Source organism: Nerophis lumbriciformis, linkage group LG02, assembly GCF_033978685.3.
Source record: "Nerophis lumbriciformis linkage group LG02, RoL_Nlum_v2.1, whole genome shotgun sequence".
NCBI lineage: Eukaryota > Metazoa > Chordata > Actinopteri > Syngnathiformes > Syngnathidae > Nerophis > Nerophis lumbriciformis.
In genome coordinates this window covers 31,307,501-31,335,134 of record NC_084549.2, presented here as the reverse complement: position 1 = coordinate 31,335,134, position 27,634 = coordinate 31,307,501, and the positions used below count along the sequence as shown (strand labels likewise).

Genomic DNA, 27,634 nt, shown 5'->3' with positions numbered 1-27,634 from the left:
TGGTGACTTACTATGCCTGCTCTCACTGGGATGCGGACTGATGAGATGGTTGTATCTTTCAGCACTTGTGCTCTCTTTGAGCTGTTACATTCAGAATATTCCTCACTTAACAGATAAAAAAATGCTCCGTCGTGATGCTGCAATGGTCTTATCTTGCGTTCCATTTGTTGATGCTTTTACAAACTCAAAATCAATTCAGCAGCAGAAGCTCTTGCTCCTTCTTTATTTTGTGATGGTCGTAATCAACGTTATTGACGGATAAAGATAGCTAGTAGCTAAAAGGTGATGTCTCACGACACCAGAAAAGTAGTTCCTCAGGGTTAGCTCTTACAATAACAATGTCGCAATAGCGTGGTTAGTATGCAGGTCACAGCATGTAAATTGAGTATTTTTGGCGTTTTTTCTGTTTTTTTGTGCACTTTTTAAGCGGAATAGATTAATACCAATTACCTGCTTTGTTAACCCTCTCGTACTAGCATTTTTCAATATTTAGAAAGCACAAAAATGGAAAAACTTGTCTGTTCCTGTCTCAAGGATTATGGACAATGGACAATATTAAAAAAAAAAAAAGTGCAATTCCGCTTTTAGAAGGTCATTCAATCCTGATGGAGACCTGTCCGTCATCAAGCAAACCTTTGCATTGATGTTAATCAGCTAATTGCCCAACATCCTAAAAGTTGAGAAAACCTACAGAACTCCTGAAACATAGAGAACACCACAAAAAAACGTACTTAAAAAACACCGTTTAAAAGCCCATTACTACGTTAGTGTGATTAATTAACCTAAGTCAAGTACAGCCTAATGTCTTCTACAAAGAGACTCGAGAAAGGACACACACACACCAAAAATGGTGGAGAATACATTTAAAAATATTATTTTCTGTCTGTGCTCACATCTCATTGTAGAGATAACAACTCAATTAAGCTCCAGACAGGCTGAAGTTTTGATCTTCCAGTTCCTATGGCAACTGTAGCATCATCCTGTGTTTGGTTCCTGTTCAATTTCTCCAAGCAAATAACAATATTGTCCTGCTTCCTCAGTGACCTCAAGTGTCCACGCTGCTTTTTGCACGAGTACATATACACTCCCAAAAAAGCAAAGAGGAATGGTACTGAAACAGAAAAGGTACAGAACGTAGGGCCAAGCTGACATCTTGCCAAGACTACAGCCCCTTATGGTTAACAATGATTTATTTTCTGGTGCTTTGTGTCCCAAGTAAAGGCATGAGGGCTTTCCAGAAACCAGATAGCAAATCATTTCATTGCATTGTTGGACTGTCAATTTTTCTTTTGTAGGGAGAATGACCAAAAAACAAACTAATCTACATCCAATCAGCGTTCTAATTAGAACGGCAAATGAAGAATTGTGACCTGTAATCAGCTTCTTTGTGACTCATTATCATGGATATTATGATTTCTTCTGAACCAAGCGAGAACAGGTGGAGGGGTTGAGGCAGGGGTTAGCAAAAAGACAGACCTGAAGGTATGACGGCATTCCAGTCATTACAGTGACATTCCTCTACTTGCCACAGAGCTGCCCCTGTCTGCCGACTCTCATCTCAGCACCCGTGAATGGTCACAGACCCTCCAATAACCTTGCTCTTACCATTTAATTTTCCAGGTGCCACATCCTACCTGTCAGGAGAAACCCTCTGATCCCCGCTCAGCCTTACTTTCCCTAAATGTCAGATAAGACAGCATTGAGCTATTTATTCTGTACCTCAAAGTACCACAGTGCTAACATTTGCTTTGCCCTGACATTCTGGATACGGGAGTTGGTAAGCCTCCAAAAAACGAGTCAAAGACGAATGCAGAGAAACAGAAGCCTTTTAAATATCTGTCTCCATGGAGAGTGAAAGGATATCAGTCAGGGCCTGATCCCGGTTCAGTATGGCCGTCTGTAAGTCATCCTCCAAGGTCATTAGTCTGTCACCGATCAGCTCACAGCGCTCTGCCAGGTCTGCTGCTTCATCATCACTGGACACGTCCTGCTGAGTGGAGACAACAATGGGAGAAGACAACATTTTGGACTTCATGCCACTATTTTGATGATAATTCCATTAACACTGTATATTTCTTCACTTGAACTGTACTTAGCAAACATGACATATGTTGTTTATCAATAAAATGGGACCCTAGTTTTTGTACACGAATGATTCGAAAGTTCACAAATATTTTCGCCAACCTCTCAGAAAATAACATACCATTGGACCAAGCAAAGTTGCAAATGCCAGCACTTTGATAATAAACAAGATAGGGGTGGGTACTGAATTCGGTACTCTGTAGGTACCGACTGAAGTTTGTCGGTATTACCTGGTATCTATTCGCGTAAAATCAGGCAGTGCCATATTTTTTTTATATTCTTTTGTTACTCGTGTCGGCACCGTCTTAAGAAAACCAGTCAAGCTCAGTGGCCTTGTGGTTAGAGTGTCCGCCCGGAGACTGGAAGGTCGTGAGTTCAAACCCCGGCCGAGTCATACCAATGGGATAATATAAAAATGGGACCCATTGCCGCACTGCTTGGCACTCAGCATCAAGGGTTGGAATTGGGGGTTAAATCACCAAATGATTCCCGAGCGTGGCCACTGCTGCTGCTCACTGCTCCTCTCACCTACCAGGGGGTGAACATGGGGATGGGTCAAATGCAGATGATAATTTCACCACACCTAGTGTGTGTGTGACTATCATTGGGACTTTAACTTTATTACTCAGCCTGCGAAGTGACGTCGAACAGCCCGTCTTACTGTAAACGCTCCAGTTTGGCTACATTTTACAAGAAAAGATTGCAACAAGGTTGCTATTTTATCAAGAGGAGTACATACGAGCAAATTACTGAATCATTTGAACACACAGCATGCAATTACTATCAATGAATGTCAATTTTTCGAATAATGCCGATCATCCCAGGAGCAGTCATCTGGCGTCAATACAACAGGTGCTAGCTGACACCGCCTATAATTTTAGCGCTATTACCTGTTCAATTGAAATGAATGACTTGTTATTTAAATGAGCATGACGAGAGACAGATTCTGACTGGCTCCAAGGCGGCCAGTAAGTACGTCGTCGGTACTTCTCTCCTTTCACCGTGGCAGGGAAGAGTACACTCAGGCCAGAACGGACGAATGTCACCGAGCAGTGACTAAGTATGTGTTCAAAAGCTTGCACCCATTTGCCACAGTGCTCCTTAATTTCGGTAGGTGAATGTTCAATTGTAGTCAGACACACGTTGCATGTTTTCCCTCAACCAGATTTTCACAGTCATTTCCATTATACAGGTGAAAATCATACAATTTTTATATTGTGTAAAAGTTAATTCATGTCAGCAATTCAACTTCAAATGTGAAACTGATATGTGATTATAACTCATTACATGCAAAGTGAGATACAGTATGTCAAGCCATTATTTATTATAATTTTGATGATCATGACTTGCTGTTTTAGAAAACCCACAATTTCTGAGATTTTCAATTCAAGGTTTTCTAAAGCTGTGAGCCATATTCATCAAAATTATCTCAAATGAACACTTGAAAGAATGTGTATTGCATGTTATGAGCTTATGTCAAGAAACCTTTGCACGATACTCAAATTTTTTGGGTCCACCAGCATATTTTCTAGGGAGATGACAAAGATTCTTAAAAGTTTTTAAAATGTTACATTCTTGTGTAGTTTATTTTGCTAGATTCTACAGAAGACTATTTCTTATATATATATATATATATATATATATACTTTTTAATTTTTTTTTAAACAATTATGCTACATATGTGCCTCTTAAAACCTCACTTTTGGCTTTGTAAGGTCATGTTATCTCTAAACTAAACTAAATTGATGCTAATCCACTTTTTTGTTATTTCTTTTCAAGTAAGAATCAATGAGAACAGATAAGGAACTGAATCATTTAGCAGAATTAAAAATGGAATCGGAACCGGAAAAATCTTATCAATTCCTAACCCTAAATGTAAGGCTCTACTTTTCGAAATGCGTTGGCTTGATGCTACTGTATGTACTGTTTATGCAAATACAGTGGTACATCATTTCATGCAGTATGATTTGATCCCACATGCATTAGCAGCGTGTCAAAAAAGCATTCACCCACCAAACTTGTGAGAATGCGAGCATGACCAGCGAAAAAAATATACAGTGCATGCATAATTGGACATCCACAAAGAAAGCGGCCTTGATGCGGAAGGGCTGCACAGTTGGAGGTTCCTTGCCTTGCACCCCTGAAGCAAACTGGCATTTTTACAGTAACCGGTCCTAATTTGCATATTTTTGGATCAGCCAGCTTCCTAAGCCAAGTCCAAAACTTGCAAGTGTGCAGCAACAGTCAGTATGTTTCCAGTTTATATGCACTAAATCACTCAAGATTCCCAAATGAAGTCAGTATCTTGTTTTTTTTTACGTGCGTACGCAAAGTCATTGTTTACATGCACTATATCTAACTTGACTGTTGGTCAAATGCTGTGTGACTCCCATATGCTAGAGGACGATTGTGGCCATTAATAAATGAAAATAACATAACATAACATAACAGAACATTTCAGCTCATTAAGCTATGTGGGATTGTAGATCGAGAAAGAAAAAAAAACAAATAAATTAGGGATTAGTTCAACATTTTATTTATATTCTGATCAAATAAAAAAGTAAACTAAATAAGAAAAAGCACAGTAACATAACAATGTACAAATACATTTGAATGTACATGCTTTCAAGTAAAATAAAGCACACACAAGGAAGCACCAGTTATTATATGCTCCAACTGTAGTATTAGAAGCTGTCAAGTTATGAACTTACAAATGAATATTGGTGTTCGCGGGCACAACTTTCTAGCAATAGCAGTAGTGCAGTGTTTTTCACGCAGCTTTTGGACAACAAGAAGTCATCATATTTGCAAAATAAATATATCACTTGACACGTAGAAGTGATTTAGAAACTGTTCGGCTCTGTATTGTGGAGTTCTTTTTTAAGTTTGAGGTGGCCGGCACAGAGGTGGCCCAGGAAGAGTGCATCTGGAAAGTTTTCACAGCGCTTCACTTGTTCCCCATTTTGTTATGTTACAGTCTTATTCCAAAATGAAATAAGTTCATTTTTGTCCTCAAAATTCTATAGACAACACCTCATAATGACAATGTGACATTATTTTAAATTGCAAATTTACTAGAAAAAGAAACAAAAAAAAAAGAAATCTGCATATGGTTCACAGCTTTTGCCCAATACGTTTTTGATGCACCTTTGACAGAAATCACAGCCTCAAGTCTTTTTGAATACGATGCCACAAGCTTGACACACCTATCTTTGGACAGTTTCGCTCATTCCTCTTTGCAGCACCTCTCAAGCTCCATTAGGTTGGATGGGAAGCATTGTTTTTCATCCAGGATGTGTCTGTACATTGTTGCTTACAATGTAATTTCTGCCAAAGGTTCATCAACAAACTATTGAGCAAAGGCTGTGAATACTTATGTACATGAGTTTTTTAATTGTTTTCATTTTTAATAAATTTGCACATTTTAGAAAAAACTAAAACCTTTTCACATTGTCATTATGGCATAATGCCTGTAGAATTTAAAAAAAGAATGTATTTAATTTTCATACTAGGCTGTAACAAAATGTGGAAAAAGTGATCCGCTGTGAATACTTTCCAGATGCACTGTATACTGTATGCTCAGAGCTGATCACAGTGATGGACCTGAAATGTATCACCATCATACAATCTATCAGATCAATTTGTAGGCGTTGCAGCGACACTTGAATGAATGAATGTGTCAGAACGCGTGTGTCATAATTACGACGGTCAACTGGATTAAAAAAAAATACCGCTAGCCATATCATTTGTCCAGAATCTTAACGGTCCTCCTGGACCGACCCAATTAGGAACCGATACCAAAATATACCGGTACTTGGTATACATCCCTACTCCTTACAGTACAGAATCTGACATCTAAAAACTGCCTAGTACTCCATTGACAAGATGCCATGGTCATATGGACAACAGGAAACATCAAGACAATGTACTACTGGTGACCTGGCCATGCTGCGGGTATGTAGCAGCAGTGCATGATGGGAAAGTCAAGTTGGTCGGAGAGCATAGTGTAGTACGGCACTTGAGCATTGAGTGAATGGAACCAGCCATAATTAGAGCAGCCTCTTTTGAAGACATCGTGTCCTAGTTTCTTTCTAATTATTGGACATGGAGAACGCACACATACACAAGAGTATAGATACACACACACACACGCACATCTTGCCTATGTTCCTGTCAAGAAGTCAAATCTGACTCATGGCTGCAGGCAGAAAATATCAACTCCCTGCAGCTCAGAGGTGCCACGACAATGAGAGGAGAGTCTGTATTGTATCTTGTGCAAAAGAAAGCACTCCCTTTTCGACGATGCCTCGCTGCAACACAAATGTACAAACTCCAACAAAGCCAGAGGCACTGGTGTGTCACTATAGACTTGTCATCTCCAAAGTGAGTGAGATTAACAGTCCAGGTAACGATTACAGATAAAGACTTCAAGATAACATTATGTTCTTGTTTGTGTTGGTGCGTCTTCACTTCATGTGACGTTGGGATTCATGTCCTCCATCAACAAAAGGAAAGCTGGTCGAGTGAAAGAATTACTGAGCTGTTTGTTTTCAGGCTGTAAAGGTTAGCAGCTTCTTTAGCAGATAAGAGTGCCATGTTTGTGGAGCTGATTGATTCTATACCCCAGCCTCCAGCCGGGCCTTGCCTTAAAGTCAATACAAAAACCACAAGCTCAACGTACACCGGCACATTCTTGATAGCTTTGTTGGCAACATTTAGTTTTTACGAAGATGTATCAAGAGTTGTTACTGTGATCGATACAATGCAATCTTTCTTGCTCTTGACAAATGGGATTTCAGTGTCGTGTCAAACTGCATAAGGGAGAGTTGCCAGCACTCACACTGATTGTGGCAGTTTGATGTACATTAGTGCTAATGTTAGGAGACTCGGAGTAAACAAAGCAGGCATAATCAAATTATGTAGAAATGCAATACTCAGATGCACAAAGGCCTTGTCATAGTCATACAGCCAATTATGAGTCAAAGGCACGTGTAACTGCTGGGCTCACAGGGGTGTCGTTCAGCCAAACGCTATGCAGTGCAATCACACAGCAACCTTACTTCCACAATGTCTTTTGTGAGTAATCCGTTCCAAAAATAAATTTCCCATAAGAAATAATGCAAATCTGATTAATCTGTTCAGACACCCAAAATATTAACAGAACACATTTTATAGACAATAGTTATAGTTTTGCATGCATACTGCGGTTATGTTCCAGAACGCATGGACAACATCTTTGTGCTCACTGTCACAAACTTGCATGGCTGTTGTTGGCGTGACCCCAAGATAAAGGGACACCAGGCAACGTGCAGGTGCGATGGTCCCTGTGTTTGGACCTGTCAGGCAACTAGCATGGAGACAATCAAAGTATAAAGAGCGCTAAGGTGTGCACTCAGCGAGAAGTGTCCAGAAACACCCATGTACAATAAATCCCCCTAATTGTAACAGGAGACAGGTATGGAGAATCAGCGCTCTCACAGGAAGCGGCAAACAAAGGAGGAAGGAGCGCTGAAGACGGAAACAAACACCAAAAACGTGAAAAATACAACACAAAGTCCAACCTTTCATAACATGCAATCACACCCAAGCACTAGATCGCACTTTACAGCAGAACACATCACACTGTCCTGACTTTGCAGAATGCTACTACTCCCAACATTCCTTGCAGCCGTGCTCAATAAAAAAAAAGCACAGAGTATGGGTCACTAATGCGTGGATGTGTTGTTTGTTTGTTTCACGCAATGTTTGGCCGTAGACAGTATACAAAAACTAGGGCAAATGAAAAGTGAGGCATAAGAAAACCGAGGTACCACTGTACAAGGTCAAATACAAACTTGCTTAAGTGTGCAGCTAACTATCCCAGATGACTTTGGACGAGACTTGGGGTACACCCTGGACTGGTTGCCAGCTAATGACAGGGCACACCATTTACTTTCACACTATGAGCAATGTTGAGTCTCCAATTACCCAAACGCGCCTGTTTATGGATACTAGCATAGGGAAATACATGAAAACTCCACATGGAGATGTCAAAGCTGAGAGTCAAACCCAGGACCACCAGTGTCTTATGTTATAATATTGCCTGTTAATTATAATGCAGGAAATCAGCTTGCAAATAAAAAAACTAACTGTAAAAGTATAAAATATACTTTGATTACGAAGGACATACTGTGTTTATTGCATATGTACCGTATTCATCCAAATATAAGACGGCTGATCTTTATCAATGAAATTTCATTATCAAAATTCTCAGCGACTATTAGCTATTTGCCGACTCTTCTTCATTGATCACCACCATCATAAAATAAAAATAGAGTGGAAAAACAAATAGATGTTATATGCTGTGTTTCATTGTATCCATTAAACCATATCCAATTGTATTTACACTACATAAAGTGTGTGAAAACACAGTTTAAACATCACAAAATGCCACAAATTCAGTCAGCCATTTTGAATATTCCGCTCCCAATACCTTCCGGCAATTTCCGTAGATTCTACGCCACTTCTGCACTCTGGCCATGTTATCAGATCAGTCATACTGGAAATACGCACAAATTGGAAAGAGATGTGGTGTTTATCAGTTCTTATGTAAGACAAGAACACTGCAAAAACTGAAATCTAAGTAAGATTAAATATCTCAAATAAGGGTGATATTTGCTTATATTCTGTCTGATAAGATCATTCTTCTCACTAAGCAGATTTTATGTTAGAGTGTTTTACTTGTTTTAAGTGTTTTGGTCCTAAATTATCTCAGTAAGATATTACAGCTTGTTGCTGAGATTTTATGACCTATATTGAGTAAAACATGCTTGAAACTAGAATATCAACTGTTGCAAAGCTGTGTCATCAACACTCACAAGTACAAAACTACTCTTTTTAAATAATAATTTCTTATTTCAAGCATGAAATAAAAAATAATAACTTTGACACCATTGTGTCTCATAATTAAAACAGATGACAGCCAAATGGACTTTGCTGTTTTATTTTCAATGAAACAATAGAACATACGTACTCATATAGTAGTACAGTTGGCACAGTAAAGCAAACTGACAGTTAATTTTTAAACATTTAACATGTGATATTTCTAACAATTTTGAACAGAAATAGTTCATGCACATTCAGATTAATTATTCAAAATTACAATTAAAAAAAATTTGGTCGGGGGCCGGGCTGTAAATATATATATATATATATATATATATATATATATATATAATTTAAGAATATTTTTCAACATATTGAGAAAAAAGGTCTTTTTTTTTTTTTTTTCTATCATAAAAAGTGCACTTGTTATTAGTGAGAATATACTTATTTTAAGGTATTTTGGGGTTCATTGAGGTTAGCTAATTTTACTTGTTTTGGAAAGTCTTGACAAGTCAAATGTTCTGGTTCTATTGGCAGATAATTTTGCTTAGTTCAAGTAAAATGCCCCTAATTTTTCTTTTTTTTTTCTTGTTTTTGAACACTGACTATTTGCAGTGAACACATATGCTTGGCTTTTTTATGCATTCAAAATTGTAAATAAATAGCCAACAATTGAGTCAACAGATCACGGTCCTCTGTTGCCCTCATTATACTCTCTCTTAAAACACCCAGAAAGTGACAACAATACTCCATTTACATGTCATGACCTGAAAATTAACCAAATATGAGTGATATTGTTATTATTACAACGCAGACAGACCATTTTAATGGTGCATTGATATCAGTGAGCTAATGCTAGCTTACGTTGCTATTGTTGACACACTGAGCCGACTGCTGCATCTAGTTCGTCTCAAACTTGCTAAAAGAAAATTCTAGATTATAATTCATACATCTCTCACCTGGTAGTGTCCATTTGTTGCCATGGACCGACAGACTGGTCGACTTTTACGTTTCAAAAATAGCAAAATACTTTAGAACCCAAAAGACGCTTCCTGCAGGAACTTTGTTTTAACCATCATGAGGATTGTGATTATTTCTTCATCTGAACGGAATGATGTGAGCGTCCCGTCGATCAACATCCCAGGAAGAGTGGAAATATTACAGTAAGTGTTCGTTTTAATTTGGTTTGTTATGGTTAGTTTGTATGTTTAGCACCTCGCAATGCTGCGGATGCTATAGTGTCACAATGAAACTGCATCTGCTGGGTAGCAGTCAGCTTCTAAAACATACTGCTCATCCTCTTTGTGTTCGGGCTCAAAAATATAAGATCCTGGGTCATAATTTTTCCAAAAGTAATCGTTGTTGGCTCTCACAAAGTCTCCTTGATTAGCATTGTTGGTGATGAAGGGATCTGTGGTTCATAATGCGACGTCACGCAAGCACCTAACTGGCTTCCTCATTATCTCTCAAAAAACGGAATCTCTGTGAGATTGATACTATTATCCGCAGACTTTAGACATTTTTTGGTGACATAAATCAGATACATATGACAAAAGCTTCAATATGGAGGCAACTTGTTTTTCCACTCTACTGGTACTTTAAAACTGGCATCATAACTCCTCCTCCGTTTGCCTCATTCCTTTCTAACAACTTTTTTTGTTGTGGCTACTCTACATCTTTCCAAGTCAATGGTGCGCGTGAGTGACAGGCAAAAAAGCTCTGCAGTTGACATTCGGGTTTTGAATAACACAATTTTAGAAATGTGTAACTCTGGGGAGACTCTCAGGAGAATATTAGATGACCTGAATCTGAAAAAATAATGCTGCCTTATTTTATGTCAGTACAGTAACAACATGGAATAAGGCTTGTAAAAGGTGTGACTCCTGATAGAACCTAAATAAGTAAAGTGGATTTAACAACAGTGTAAAATGCAATAAACATCTGCTCTTCTTTCTACTACACTAATTCTACTAAACCATTTTGTTTATAATTAAAAGTGTTTAGTTTGGGTGTGTAAGACGAGGATCAAATCAGAGCAAATGGTCATCTAATACTTTTTTTGTTAGCTTGCCTCTACGGAGCAGAACGAGGATGGTACTAAAAGAACCTTGAAAGGAGAAAAGAACAATTAGAAGACATTAGAAGGAAATTGAGTAGTGCTGAAACACACACACACGCAGACCAATCAATCTCCATTGTGGCGGTGGGGCAGCAGCTTGGCAGCAGCTAAGTGGAAATCATTTACTTAAAGTCATTATGGAAAGGAGAAAGAGGTCAGACAGCGTTCTTGGCAAAGAATTCAGCTCTGCCACAAAGCCACAGCATCACAGCATCAAGATCAAGGTGGCACCTTGTTTTTTACATAATAATGCAAAGTTCAGACAAGCGTGACAGTCGGATTTACCTTCATGCCTTTACAAAAACGTACTTTTCCATAAGCTAAATCAAATGTGGCAGATCGGTCCACACTAGGTATTTATTTATTATGAGGTTCTCAAAGTAGTTGGAAGGACTCTCAGCAAGATGCAGTGCAATTCTTCACTATTAGATAACTACAATCACCAACTCAGGGTTGACGCCAGTTGGCAGGCGAGCATGACGCATGCAGTCATCTTCTTCCCAATGCCTCCACCCACCACCAAAAAATGCCAGGAAGATCGGCGCGCGTGGAAGAAAGTTGCGACTGTTAAAAAAATGTCCACCACAAGGGGGCTATGTTGGTGTCGATATCAATATCTTGTCATGATCAGTTCCCATTAGCCTAATATCAGTTTGGAAAGGGACTGTATTATCTAAAGTGAAGTAATGGCAGTTTGAAAGTTGATGGTGAGGAGCAGTTTTCCCTGCTCGGGTGCGCCCACCACGAATGGGTACCAATAGGTACTGACCACTTCAGGGTGTCATCGTCATGTGTACCAATTTTGATCAAGATCTGAATTTGTGGAGCCGAGTTATAAATGTTGAAAGTTTTGTGCTGAGCCATCAGACCAAAATTTGCCGCCATGCCACACCCACATTCCAAGGCATAGGCAAAAATCGGAAACCGAGATGGCCCACTTCCAGTTTAATTTCAAATATGGGTTGTTCAGACTTTTACGTGTGTCTTGTTTTGATAGACGCCACCAAAGATTTTCGTGAAGGGATGTGACTCTGGGGCAAAGGGCATCATTTTTTTAATTTTAAAGGTAGCGCTTGTAAGCCAACTTTCTTTAAGTTTGGGTTAAGGGCCCTTAAAATATTTCCAACAAACAGGACAGGCTTCTAAAAATTGGTGAGTTTTTGTGCACAATAAGGCCTTCAAAAAATGGTATTGTCTTTTTGCTGCTTGGGCCCTCTTAAAGAAAAAAACAACACATTATTATAATGGCTATCAAAGTAAATGTTTAATAAAGATCTTGTACTGGATCTCGTTTAAATGGGCAGGTATTTTATAAAGTTTAATTGTGCAGCCAAAATGCGCCATTTATGTTACATTTTATGTGTGGGTGTCTCGATCCAAAATTGATATCAAATATAAAAAATATTGGATGATCTCGGTCGGCTTGCATCTAAAATCTCCGTCCTGCCCCGTGTTTACTTGTGCAAAAGCCGGACAGCCAATTAACAATTAACTGTCCTCCAATAAACATCCACCTTTGATCTTTCCTTGTATTTTAGTAATATACAAAAGGTAAACATGGTACTGTAGGCTATAGGCTACTAGGAGATAGCAACTACTGTACAATGAGTGTCCTTTATTGAACAATATTGCAGTCTAAAATGCTTCATTTGTCAATATAAAATGTATCAAACAATTATAGTTGCATATTACTTACATAAACGACGTCTCCAAGGCAGCTTATTAGAAAGTATCCAGTAAAAAATGTGTCCGCATCATTCAACTGACTCCCTCATGACCTTAATTTAATGAAATATTGTGACCACTAGGTGTCATCAAAAAACAAACACTCCACTTCAAAATCATATATCTGTCCTAAGTAGGGTTGCAAAATTGAGGAGAATATTTGAAGTTGGAAACTTTCCATGGGAATTAACGGGAATATATGGGAATAAACAGGAATTAATGGGAATAAACATTGAATGCAACATGCTATATCTTGCAGCTTGATTATCAGCTAAAACAACCTGATTTAATGCAAATTCAGTAGAATTTCAACCCTTCACTGTGCATTCCTCCATCACATGTGCAGTGTATGCTTCCATCACATGCACAGATAATTCCCAGCATGCTACACACTACAGCAGGGCTATTGAGGCCACACTAGTATTTGAGCCCAATGACTTCATCCAGTCAGGTAAATGTTGATGATATTACTGGGGTAAATATATTTGATCTATGGTATTTAAGTTTAATAGAGGTGTAATTGCTTGTTACTGTATGACTGTAAACTACTCCAGCAGACTTCCACTCAAGCTAGCTAGCTGCTCCTGTACTTGTTAAATGATTTTGGAGTCTAGCTAGCTAGGTTTATGTGCCACCACAGTCTCATAATGAACCGAAAATATTTCTCCATTAGCCGTGATGCTAATTTTCTCTATGTTAATTCCCATTTGTTTATGCTAACAACGTTAGCGATCCGAATGTACCTTTTTTGTAATCTGTAAAGTTCAACTAGCAAATACTACATCAAAACCTGTAGTTTCCTCTGCCTTCTGTTCTGCTAGCCATTCTGTTGTCATACAAGAATGTAGGTTATGCCTTTATTTAGCATTGAGTGTTCATTTATTCATCTAGCCTATTTCTATTCATTTGTCCATCAGTAAAATATTTTTTAAAGACTACTCCAATTGTTTAGCTGACTATTTATATCTGTGTGTGGCATTGCATTAGTGTTTTACAAGAATAAATAAATACAAACAGAATAATGCCACGTACACCATCTGATGTGTGGAGACATTTCATCCCAACCAATGTAGGCGGAAAGGCTGTGTACATTTGCAAATACTGTGCAAAGAGCTATGTCAAAAATGCCACAAAGATTCAGCAGCATATAGACAAGTGCCCAATAATATATAATTATTGTAATTCCCCATTAATTCCCATATATTCCCATTAATTCCCATGGACGGTGTCTAACTTTGAATAATCAAAAAATGGTCAATATTTCCTAACTTCCTGAGTTTAACTTCCCGTAGTAAATTTCCACCCCTTTGCAACCCTAGTCCGAAGGTCAGCCTTTTTCATATCTGACATTGTTCTTTGAGTAATTTCAGTTGATTAAAACTTTTCTGACATTCCACACCGCAAACTAATATAGGTATGTACTATGATTCATACTTATACAGAATCGGATCAATATTGGTCAATATTCAAAGCTCCACTATCACTATCGTATCGGAAGTGAAAAAGCTGCATTGGTAAACCTCTAAAATCATGTTTAAGTTGATGTCAACTAATACATTCCTCTGTGTCTTAGCAAGGCCAACATTAATAAAAGTGACACTTTAATTACAGTGGAAAACATTCAGGCACAGCATTAGCATTACCAACCTGTGGGTTAATATCCTCCATGCTGAACAAAAACTCTTCCAGTTTCTGCAACAAAAGGGAAACATTTGTTAAAGCCACAGAGTCGTAAACCTGCTCATGAATTATTAAAAAAAGGCAATTTATGTCGGCTGCATACTGTAAGTTGCTTCATAATGACGTTGGAATTATTCATTACCAAAAGTGACGAGAAAAAAACAGACTGAATGGCTCATCTGGACAGAAGATGTCTTTGTTAGTATTCAAAGTGAGGTAATTATCTTGGTGCAAGCCATCGTATTGTTTGTGGCTTTGGGCTATATGCTAATCTGGGTATGTATGAGAAAAGCTTCAATTATAGGCTTTAATTAAAAAGTTGGGCAACACGTACAAGTCAATGAGGTAATGTTTTCAAATAAACATAAGCGTAGTTCACCTGAAGTTTCTTGACACTTTACTATGGTAAAACTACTTTACTTGCATCCACTTAAAGGGGAACGGCACTTTTTTTGGAATTTCGCCCATCGTTCACAATCATCATAAAAAACATGACGAAGGATGGATATAAAAAAAATTGCATTCTTAATATTAAATAAATTACCGGTAGATCAAAAGTCCGCTTACAATGCAGCCTATGGGAGCCGTTCAATTGTGCCTCTAGAGCCCGTAAAAAGCATACAAACACCTCCTTTAGGGTTTTATACATATGATGTAAGTATATATGTAATGTAGTAACGGGCACATTTATAATAACATTTAAGTTCCACTTTTACACAAAACTGACATTTTAATAATGTTATAAGAGTAATATGTTTCTCTATATCCTGCTTACGATTAATAATGACTTCATGATGGAAAACCCCTTTTTCCTCATTGACATGGTATAATCCGAGTTAAAAAGGCTTCACTACACATCTTATCTATCTATCGACTATATGTAAGTCAGCTTTAAATGTGGCTGATGTACTTTTTAAGTTTTTCGTATGTTTTTTAGGCTAATCCAGCAAAATGTTACAAAGTGATTGAAATAGTACCACTTGAGATTAGTGTAGATTAGATTTCTTTATTTGTACCCGTGGGTAAATTTGTCTCGCAGTGAGAAACATTCATACAAAACAAAAACAATATAATAAATGAATTAAAAACAGTAAAATAGCTGCACAAATTGTCATCATTATTCTATGCCAAATCATAAAGCGCATTTAGTATGTAAAGTGGTTACCCACAAAGTACATGGCATAAAGCCGCTCTCAGAGCTCTGCAAGTGTTGCTAACGTCTGTGTTCTCACACACTCTTTAATGTTACATTAATGTTTTATTGTTGTATGTGATATACTATCTATTACTTTAGACAAGTGCATGAAGTGAAGCGCTTCTTGGAGTGACATACTCGGTTGGAGACGCGACTGCACAAATACCGCTCAATAGCGTTAAAGTAGCGCTTACTAAAAGCACTCAGAACTATCTAAATTCCAGCAAATGACAGGCTAGATTTGAGGAAACACACTTCAAATAGATTATTATGAGACTTATGTAAAATTGCTGAGAAAAGAAAGCAGAATATGGGAGTCTTTTAGCATGAAAACAGTCATTTTGCTGTCACACCACCAACTGGCTTCCTTGATTCGTATTGTATTCATCTCCCAGCAATAACTTTATTTTCTAGGCTGTGGACACAGAAATTAACTATCAGGATAAAAAGAACATGTAAGTGTTCATATGGAAACATGTTTGTGTTATTCAAGTTGCAAAAAGCCACAACACAAACAAAATGAATGGCAGATGCGCCTTTTCTTCTGGTTAATGTATTTCCCTATAGAATCCATACTTAGTAAACAACACATTGTATATCATGTTTACAACCTGGCTTTTCCCATTTGAGAAGACTGAAGAGTGAACTATGCACAGTCTCACCTTTTACTTCTTGGAGAAATGTTAGGAGGAGTGAGGCTTTGGGAGAGGAACAAAGCAGAAGGAAACAAAAGACAAAAAACAGCAGAAAATAGATGCATGCAGTCAGCCAGGGCAGGTAAATAAGACATCAGTGCAAAATGTAGATTTAGTCTTGTATAATGGGAAGGCAAAATACAGGCAATACAATAAGGCCACAGTAGGAATGAGCATTCAAATATATTTTTCACTGTTCAACTTAGGGTGGAATTAATCAATTAATAACATTTTTGGAAGGCCTACAGTTCAATACTGTTGTCTTAATAAACATAATAACGCTGCCCATAGTGCATACCTGTCAACATCTGCACAGCGGACTCTATTCTCCCGTTTGGGATTGAGTGGTTTTTTACGCCCTTGAAGTTACACACATTGCTCTTATACGTATTGTCATATCCAGCCTGCGGGCTCGCCCACCCGCGTAAGTCAGGCAAAAGTGCTTATGTATGGAATGAAGGTAGGCCCATTGCAAATGAGGCAGATTTTACCCATGTGGAACATGGCATCTTACTAACACTTGTGTTATGTCATTGAAATCCATGGAATTGGTGACACTTTGAATTAGAAAAGGCTGTATCGATCCAGGCAGTGTTTGTCATGTGAACGTGTGTTGCCATGGTGATGTAGTGAGTGTATGCACCCTACAACAGCTTCTTCTTCTTGGCTGGGTGTAAATAATTGTCTGTAGATAAAACTGTATTTACTTGTTATTTTAACGACCCTGATGTTATTTGTGATTAAAAAAAAGGGGAACTTGCCTTTTTTTTTTTTTAATTCAGGTTGTTCACAATCATTAGGAGAGACAGATTTAAAAAAAAATCATTCTAACTCGTAAATAAACGTAAATAAAAGTCTGCTTACAACGGAGTCAATGGAAGGTCCTCTATTCCGCCCATAAACCTTCAAAATAATCGAAAAACCGCCAAAAAGACTCTATTTACATTTCGTGATTCGAATATTAACCAAGTATTAGTTATGTTGGTATTATAAGTGTTAACGCAGACCCACTATTTTTAGCTGAGTCGTGATCACAGCTGGTGAGCTGCTTTCTCACCTCGGATCTCCTGAAAGTCCGTTGTAGATCATAAATAATGCCCCTCACCTTGATGGTAGAAGGATGAGGACCAATGTTCCCTCTAATTTTTCATGTGTGTGAACAAACGCAAAAACTCCCTGAGCATTCAGTGGAGCACATGTGAGCAACATTAGACGTGCACACTGTGGCCACACCAGCAGCACACCTGTCCCAAACCTGACTAAATAACAAGTTAAATGTTGTATTATTACAATCAAATGACAGCAGTCATTTCCATAAGATTATTTTCTAATATAAGTGTTTTGGCCCATTTACAATGACAATAACAAAAAATATTGTTTTTCATTAGCTGTGTACTAGTATTGTATGTATGGGTGGGGGTCCTGCTTTGGAAATAATTTGTACCCCTTTCAGATATCGCATTTAGTTCCCATTTTAACATTCTCATGTTGCACAATGAGATGTAAGCATGAGATCATGTGTACATTCCTGTAACGTTCTGTTTGTAAAATATATTTTTATTAGTATTTCTTTAATATAATAACATCATTTCATGATTAATATTTATAAATTAAGATTCTTAATAAATGACAGAAGAATAAGCACACATTTGATTGATAAATCATAGTGTAACGACCTGGAATTACACATTATGTGTGCTGTTGGAGTTTTCCGACTTTTTGTGTGGCTTAAATGCATCACTGGCTAAGTGAATGGCAGAAAATGACCAGTTTTGCGAGACATAATTTTTTTTTACCATTATTTTGGTCATGTGTTTGCTCAATAAAGTGATCGATGGAATTCATGTCCTCCTTAAAGCGCCTCGACAGACGTTACAATAATTGAACAGTGAATATGAAAATTATTTTATCTGTCGTGGCCGCATGTCGTCAGATTGAAAATTGTTATGCGCTTATTTTTCAATTAGATTTTGTGCGTGGCATAGATTTGCCGTGCGCAGAGGAAGCGTGAGCAGTGCACAATTGCACAGGAGCGCACCTTAGAGTGAACGTTGATGAGGACATAATCAGACAAGTTGGTAAGTTTTGGCATCCAATTTAGAACCGGAGAAGGCGAGAAAGACACAAAAAAATTGCTTGGTTCCACCCCTCTTTTTTCTTCGTAAGCAATATGAGGCATTCTTCATCTAAGCAGGAATATATCAACATCCAATAGACGGCATGCCAGTGACATCAGACATTGTACAGTAAGTGATGTTTTGTTATGTTTGTTGGCTCTCATGAAGTCCGCAGTGAGTCGTAATCAGTGATGTTGTCGAGGTAAAAAGCGTGATGCGTTTGTGAATTTAATGCGCCGCCGTATGCTTAAAATGAGCAAAATACATATACATTACACATTATTATGAATGTGCCTGTTACTACATTACATAAATACTTACAGCATGTACCGTATTTTCCGCACTATAAGGCGCACCGGATTATTAGCCGCACCTTCAATGAATGGCATATTTCATAACTTTGTCCACCAATAAGCCGCCCCGGACTATAAGCCGCGCCTACGCTGCGCTAAAGGGAATGTCAAAAAAACAGTCAGATAGGTCAGTCAAACTTTAATAATATATTAAAAACCAGCGTTCTAACAACTCTGTCCCAAAATGTACGCAAATGTGCAATCACAAACATAGTAAAATTCAAAATAGTGCAGAGCAATAGCAACATAATGTTGCTCGAACGTTAATGTCACAACACACAAAATAAACATAACGCTCACTTTCTGAAGTTATTCTTCATTCATAAATCCCTCGAATTTTTCTCCTTCGGTGTCCGAATTGAAAAGTTGGGCGAATGTCGTCCGGCGCTGCCTCCCTGTCTTAGTGAAGGTGTGTTCGCCTTCTGTCATCCATTGTTCCCACGCAGTTAGCAGTCTAGCTTCGAATGCCCTGTTGACACCAATATCTAGCGGCTGGAGGTCTTTTGTCAATCCACCCGGAATGACGGCGAGTATTGAATTAAGCGCGTAAGCGTGTCTCTTGTGATGTTATGAGCTAGCAAATATAACAACTACACTACCCAGCATGCAACGATAGTGACGAGCATGCGCGGTAGCCCTGAGAAGCGTTGTTGTATGCTGGGAGTTAGAATGTGGTTATGAGCACGCTGTGAGTAAACGTTGAGAACTCAGTTAACACGCCTCGTCTGCATTATTTATAATTAGACAGACAACACACTTAATAGGAGCCATTTTGGGGTCTTTACATAAACACACAAATGGAAATGAAACGTCACATATCCCAGCATGCACCGCGCGCTTCTTCGTCATCCACTGTTCCCACGTAGTTAGCAGTCTAGCTTCGAATGCCCTGTTGACACCAATATCTAGCGGCTGGAGGTCTTTTGTCAATCCACCCGGAATGACGGCGAGTATTGAATTAAGCGCGTAAGCGTGTCTCTTAATGTGATGTTATGAGCTAGCAAATATAACAACTACACTACCCAGCATGCAACGATAGTGACGAGCATGCGCGGTAGCCCTGAGAAGCGTTGTTGTATGCTGGGAGTTAGAATGTGGTTATGAGCACGCTGTGAGTAAACGTTGAGAACTCAGTTAACACGCCTCGTCTGCATTATTTATAATTAGACAGACAACACACTTAATAGGAGCCATTTTGGGGTCTTTACATAAACACACAAATGGAAATGAAACGTCACATATCCCAGCATGCACCGCGTGCTTCTTCTTCTTCCGGGGCGGGTGGTTGCTTACAGTTGAAGAAGAAGCGCTTCCTGTTCTATGGGGGCGGGTGCTTACCTTGGCGGTTGCTTGCGTAGAAGAAGAAGCGCTTCCTGTTCTACCGGGAAAAAAGATGGCGGCTGTTTACCGAAGTTGCGAGATCGAAACTTTATGAAAATGAATCGTAATATTAATCCATATATAAAGCGCACCGGGTTAAAAGCCGCACTGTCAGCTTTTGAGTAAATTTGTGGTTTTTAGGTGCGGCTAATAGTGCGGAAAATACGGTATATAAAACCCTGATGGAAGTGTTGGGATGTTCTAAGCGCTTTATAGGCAAAATAGAGCTACTTCCGTAGGCGCCATGGAAGCAGACTTACGCTCGCATTTATTTACTAGATAGAATGCATAAAAAAAGAAAAATCTATGTGTGCTTGTCTTACAAAAGCATCGTGAATGATAAGCTAAATAAGTTTAATGATCACGGTCCAGGTGCATTGAACGTCCATTAGTACCAGGATGTTCAAACATGGCCGATACACACGCGGTGTCCCTTCCACTGTGGTGCAGGGACGTGCACATGATTATAGAGGGGCAGGGGCTCAAAGTCAGAAATGGGCAGGAAATTTTTTTTTGGTCCTTTACACAATATGGAAATTAATGTAAAATTAAATTTGCTAATAGGAAGCTAACTACTTAGCTGTGTGTCCTTTGTAGGTAAAAGTGATTGCCATTTCTTTTGTGTCAACAAATTATTGTCATAATGAGTTAATTCACATTATCATAGGCTTGGAAGACATGAAAAGCAACAAAACACTGGTTTATTATTAGGCTATTTATTGTTAAAGATAAGCACTTTAATTTTGAACATTGAACAGTGCAACATGAACTTTGAAAAAAAATACAAAAATAAATACCCAAATGGAAAAAACTTCAATGTGAAAACCTGTCCTTCTTCCCTTAACTTGTTGAAAACACCATCAAGTTGTAACTTATGGTCTTTCTCACTTAATGCTCAGACTAAACAACTGAAACACAATACAGGGCCAAAAATATGGACCAGGGGCCAGTAGAGGTCTCTGCCTCTCTTTCAGGTGTGACACTTTCTAAGGTCTGTGGTCTTTCTTGAATTCTGGTGCTAGTACTTGGTTTTAGCCATGCATTAAGAGGTCTGCTACCCTTAGCTGCTTCCTGGCGCTCCTTCTCCTTCCTTTTCTGTATCCTTTCTTTTTTTGGCATTGTGCTGCAGGCATAATCAACATGAATCAAGTTTAAATACAGATGGTAATATTCCTAACAGATAACTTACATCTTATATCCCCAGAATGCTGAAATTATTATTATTATTATTATTATTAATAATAATTATTATTATTATTATTATTATCATTGTCATTATTATTCTTATTATTGTTATTATTATCATTATTATTATTATTATTATTTGGTTAACCCACACAGTAATAGCAAAGTCACAATAAACTTTATATCTAAACCTCTACTGTGAGAGAAATGTGATCCGCCGTAAACACAGTGCATTTTATTTTGAAAATTAACCCGGTGTTTTATTTTGTATTTTGTACACTACTTCCTGTCCCGCACGATCCGCTCTGCTCTGTGCGGAATGTGCCGAGCTATGGCGTCACATTAGTATGGCGTCACATTAGTGCCAAAAATCCAAGCGCATAAAAACTGTTATCGCGCGCTGATTCTCCACTTCGTGCGCGCGCGCGACATCCTTTTGCGCGCACGCGACACCCTTTTGCGCGCGCGTGGTGCCTTAGTTGGCTCTCTCTCCTCTCACTTACTCACTCACTCGCCCTCTCTCTCTCTCTCTCTCTCTCTGGCGGAAGCGGCAGGCTCAAACAACCCGGTATTACAAGAAAACGTGGAGTTTTTGTACCGCTGTTTTTTTTGTTTTTTACATCCCTGACAGGAATTAATGTTGTTTAAAGAAAAAAAAACTAAACAAAAAAAAAACACACACACAGGCAGAGGGCACTTTTTAAGACGAGGCAAAAAAGGGCAGGGGCTCAAGCACCCATAGGGCCCTATGTGTGCACGTGCCTGCTGTGGTGCATTTAGATTTTTCATATAATGGTCCAAAGACATGCACCTGGGGATAGGTTGATTGGCAACACTAAATTGGCCCTAGTGTGTGAATGTGAGTGTGAATGTTGTCTGTCTATCTGTGTTGGCCCTGCGATGAAGTGGCGACTTGTCCAGGGTGTACCCCGCCTTCCGCCCATGTGCAGCTGAGATAGGTTTCAGCACCCCCCGTGACCCCAAAAGGGACAAGCTGTAGAAAATGGATGGCTGGATGGTCCCTTTATCCCAGTTGAAGCGATCAGAATAGATTTCCGAAGTTTATTTTATCATTTTATTATGTGTGGTTTACACTGCATTCAAACTTCAAGTGCAATATAATGTTCCACCTTACTGGGGCGCTGGAATTATTGCAGCATCAGAGGCGCGTTAAAACAATAGTACAGGTACCACTCAATGGCAGAGTACGATGAAGGACAGATTTGACAAGGAATGGCCCAGTTTGAGGGTTACTCCACCCAAAGCACGCATCTTGGATGAAGGCGTGCAGTGACGGACTTAAGTCAAGGGGGAGAATGCTGCTCAGCGAGAATACCTCGCTTTTTTCATGAAATATGAAATACGAGAAATCTATGAAGGAAAGTGCTGGTATAGAAAGACAAACCCAACACACACGTATCACAGCAGAGTTATTTAAATATTTCCAATGACAAGGGAGGCCCAGCTTGATGCAGGGCCATAGTGAAAGTCTGCATGGATGGAGCACAACTAAATCTGGGTTTTGATCAGGTTTTCCTCCTTAAAAGGAAGTTTTTCTATGCCTCTGGCGGCAAAGTGCTTGTTCATGAAATTGGGTATGTTGATTTTCTTTAATGTATGAGGAGCGTAGTTCTACACCTGCTTTAGAATAACTTATATTCTCCAGTTTACTAGAGCTATATAAATAAATATAATTTCCTTTAGACAGCAAACTACCGTATTTTTCGGACTATAAGTCGCTCCGGAGTATACGTCGCACCGGCCGAAAATGCACAATAAAGAAGAAAAAAAACATATATACGTTGCACTGGAGTATAAGTCGCATTTTTGGGGGAAATTTATTTGATAAAATCCAGCACCAAGAATAGACACTAGAAAGGCAATTTAAAATAAATAAAGAATAGTGAACAACAGGCTGAATAAGTGTACGTTATATGAGGCATAAATAACCAACTGAGAACGTGCCTGGTATGTTAACGTAACATATTATGGTAAGAGTCATTCAAATAACTATAACATATAGAACATGCTAAACGTTTACCAAACAATCTGTCACTCCCGATCGCTAAATCCGATGAAATATTCCTCCTCGGTGTCGCCTCTGGTATGCGCCGCTAGCGTCCATTCTTTCTGCTGCTCGATCGCCGTTTTCTGCTGCATATTTCACTACGTCCAGCTTGTAATCTGCAGTATATGATTTCCTTTTCGGTGCCATTTTAGTTCAGTCCTTCTCAGTTTTTATAAGTTACCGCCAATGTTGCTGTGATCTATTTTAATAGCTCCGGCAGTAGCGTATAGCATATAGCAGTTAGCATTCCAAAACCCACAATACACTTCTGCCATGACCCGCCGCCGCCGAATTCTTATTGGTTGGCGTGTGAGTGACGATTGCTGACGTGTGTGTGACGATTGTGGACATTTTCTTCGTCGCTCACGCGAATTAGATAAATAATATTATTTGATATTTTACGGTAATATGTTAATAATTTCACACATAAGTCGCTCCGGAGTATATGTCGCACCCACGGCCAAACTATGAAAAAAACCTCAAATTATAGTCCGAAAAATACGGTAGTTGATGCAGCAGAGAAGTGAATTGATTTCGACCTCACTTACGCAAAATCTGAATTCTCAACAATAAACTTCTGGGTGAATCTATTATTTTGTCCAAACTTTAAACATGTACACTGTATAAGATTGTGAAGAAGGGCCACAGCCGGAGAGGAAACACTGACACACACATGCAGTCTGGGAAACTCATGCTGAGATAAGCACTTTAAAATTCAGAATATCAATTGCTGCTGTAAAACAGCAAATATTGGGTTTCAAGAGTACCAAATGCTAAAAACATATCTGGCAAGCGTTCTGCTTTTTTATATATATCATTTTATGGCTGCTGGCGCTGTTGACTTTGTTCTTATCTCAGACGAGACTGTCAGACATGGTGGGTGGAGGAAAGTGTGAGGAAAGGAGTGAATGATTCGGACTTTGCCCTGGAGCACTGACTTCAAATCGCTGGTGAATACTGGTGCACACGCCCACAAGCATTCTCACTAACCACACTGGATCATGAACTAAACAATCAAATCTGCAGCATGACGGAACCACCAAATGGTTGCCTCTCAAATGTGCGTCCTCATTTGGAGCAAACACCCTGATGAGAGGAGTGCTCATGTTACTGTGCTGTTCTGACAAGTGCTGAGTGTGTAAAATTAGCATGTCTTTCGCAACCAAATGGCAGAACGGACACAGCAGGCGCATGCAGAAAAACGTTCTCATCTGACCTTTCAGAGGCAAGCATGTGTGAAGGGAAGATGCAAAAGCTTGAACGTCACAAAGGGGGCATCTTTTGCGATGTATATCTCATCCTGCACGTGTAGCACAGCATGTATGCATCGGCATCACATAAATTACCTATAAAGTGTGGTTAACAAGACATTTCCAGTTGTGTTACCTTGGTGAACTCAGAGTTCTGTAAATTGGCCTCGGGACACCAGCGGCCTCCTAAAGCAGTCAACATGGCGCTGTCTTCTTCCTCTTTGGAGCACACTTGATTTGACGGATAACCAGCGGTGGCGAGGTGGTCCTCGAAGTCCGCTCCACTGTAGCTGGATGTCTGCAACTGCAGGCCGCGTAAGAACAAGTGACACGCCTCCAGGTCGGCTTCCCAAATCCGCTCCAAGCCCGGACAGCTACAGCTAACGTCAAATAGAAAACACGTTTTGATTAGAAAACATAAAAACATGAAGTCAGGACGTAAGTTCACGCCATCACCAAAACCTTAAACTATGGATGTCAGGTGCTGCTGACTCCGATACGATCATCCATGAGTGAGATCGGCCAACACTAATACCGATACTGATCACATGTATTAACTGTAATTTTTTCAATGTATTTATGGTAAATGCTATTGACAGTTTAACAATATCAACACAATATTTGAATTACTTCCCTATTATCTTATATTACGTAATATTTTTTGAGCAAAACAATGTCAATAATACACAATAACTAAACAAAAGCAAAAACGCTCTATTAATCATTTAAATCATTTGTAAATATTAACAAAAACAGCAAAAAAAGATTTAAGAAAATACAAATATCGACCTCATCACTTAGTATCGATCATACACTGATACTACCCTTGGTATCGACACCGCCAAATAATGGAACGATTCGTCCTGCGTACTGACTGAGACAATGCTGACACACCAACAGTTGTTGTTGTATTATCCTCTCTTTAAACCAGGGGTCCCCAAACTACGGCCCGCCAGCGTCCAAAATCTGGCCCGCAGGAACTCCCAAATTAAAAAAAATTTAAAAATTTTTTTTTTTTTAAATCTGTCCTTTTTAATCCATTTTCTACCGCTTGTTACTCTCTGTGTCTCCTCCCGGCTCAGGCAAAACATATTGTCTAAAATTTTATTTTCCCATCGATAACGTGACATCATCGGCAAGTGCGCTCTCTTTTTAGTCAATTAGTGCGCGAGGAATATATATATATATATATATATATATATATATATATATATATATATATATATATATATACATATACGTTAGGTCAGGAAAAAACACAGAGGCTATGTCATCCCTACAAGCCTGTTTCGCAGGTTTCCCTGCTCATCAGGGGATTTTATATACATAATCAGTATGATTGTCATTCAACAATATATATATATATATATATATATATATATATATATATATATATATATATATATACATATATACATATATATATACATATATATATATATATATATATATATATATATATATATATATATATATATATATATATATGTATATATATATAGTTTGGGGACCCCTGCTTTAGACTGTTATTAATCAACTTGTTTTTTTACGTTAATATCTGCTTATTTTCTGCGTTAGCGTGTTTACTAAGCCCTTATTTCTTTGTGTTGTTTCAAGCTAGCTTAGCAGCTAGCCTATCTAATAGCATGCCTGCTCCTCTCGGTGTGTACCATGTTTAGCTTCAACCTCCAGTGTTACTGTTGAATGACAATCATACTTAGGATACTAAGAAATGCAGTTTATTTGCCATAATGGAGGGGATTGTTATTAGTTTAGGAGAGCGGCTCCACACTGTATGGAGACACATAACTATCTGCTAGCCACTTGTCAGCGGGGAACTACAAGTAAATACATTGTCAGCTAGAGGGGATCGGCGTTTGTGATCAACACTGAAAGGCATTTATCGGCAATGGCGATGACATACTTTTTCCCGAAAATTGTTTGATATTGATCGTCCTTCAATCGACACATCCCCACCCCCAACACATTTCGATTCTTGTTGTAATAATTCAATTATTGTGCTAATGCTCTGAGTTGATAACAGTTCTGAAGTCATTGATTGATTGATTGATTGAAACTTTTATTAGTAGATTGCACCGTACAGTACATATTTCGTACAATTGACCACTAAATGGTAACACCCGAATACGTTTTCAACTTGTTTAATTCGGGGTCCACATTAAGGGAGGAAAAACTAAAATATATAATTATGTGCCAACTGGTATTGGATTTTCTGCAAGAAGATTAAAACACTATGAATAAAAAAGTCATTTCACAAGATTTTAGCCATTAATGTTACCCACATGCTTCCCACATATCATATCATATTAACATGACATTTGGATCATAGAATTGCGATAATAAAAAACATATGCAATACTGTGTATACACAGCTCACAAAAATGTATGTTCTATTTGGGAGCTGTATATACTGTAGGCCTACTGTGCAAAAGTCTTAGGCCACCGTCAGTTACTGTACTTTGCAAGATCAATGACTATTGTGATTCTGGGTATGGTGCAGGTGCACTGATTGTTTAAACTATAATACATATATTTGCCCCCTTATTCTGATCCTCACAAACATTTATATGGATTCTTTGTTGGTTAATTAAGCCACCCCTCTACAAGTTTGGTGGAAATCACTGTTGTATTTTAAAGCAATCCTATTAATTGTGTCTATCTTTCTGTTAGCTTTTTTACTTTTCAAAATAACAAAAATTTTATTTAAAACAATATTAGCAGTGGTGGCCTAATACTTTTGCACTGTACTATACAAATACATAAAATGTTCTGATGTAATAATTATGATTACACAACAGCACATAACAAACCCCTGCCAAATATTACTGAATTCAAAAGCTGTCACAAAGTGATACAAATGCATATAAAAGTAGTCCAATCTTGTAATTGTGATGATGCAT

At 38.5% G+C, this 27,634-nt stretch overlaps 1 protein-coding gene across 4 annotated transcripts in view; it reads right to left on the bottom strand.

Moving 5' to 3' along the window:
* The window catches only part of disc1 (DISC1 scaffold protein), a 119,881-nt gene that overhangs the window by 11,341 nt on the left and 80,906 nt on the right, over window positions 1-27,634 (bottom strand). For 2 of the 4 annotated variants that reach the window (XR_009815288.1, XM_061960834.1), the window contains exons 11-13: window positions 24,850-25,093; window positions 14,438-14,482; window positions 1,864-1,990 (exon numbers count right to left, since the gene is read on the bottom strand). Coding sequence is in view for 2 of the 4 variants with exons in the window: in XM_061960834.1 (XP_061816818.1) it covers window positions 1,864-1,990; window positions 14,438-14,482; window positions 24,850-25,093 (416 nt within the window). In the remaining 2 variants the exon portion in view is untranslated. Of the gene's footprint in view, window positions 1-1,863; window positions 1,991-14,437; window positions 14,483-16,327; window positions 16,364-24,849; window positions 25,094-27,634 lie in introns of those variants that run through there. The other 2 variants (XR_009815289.1, XM_061960847.1) reach the window with 2 other exon arrangements.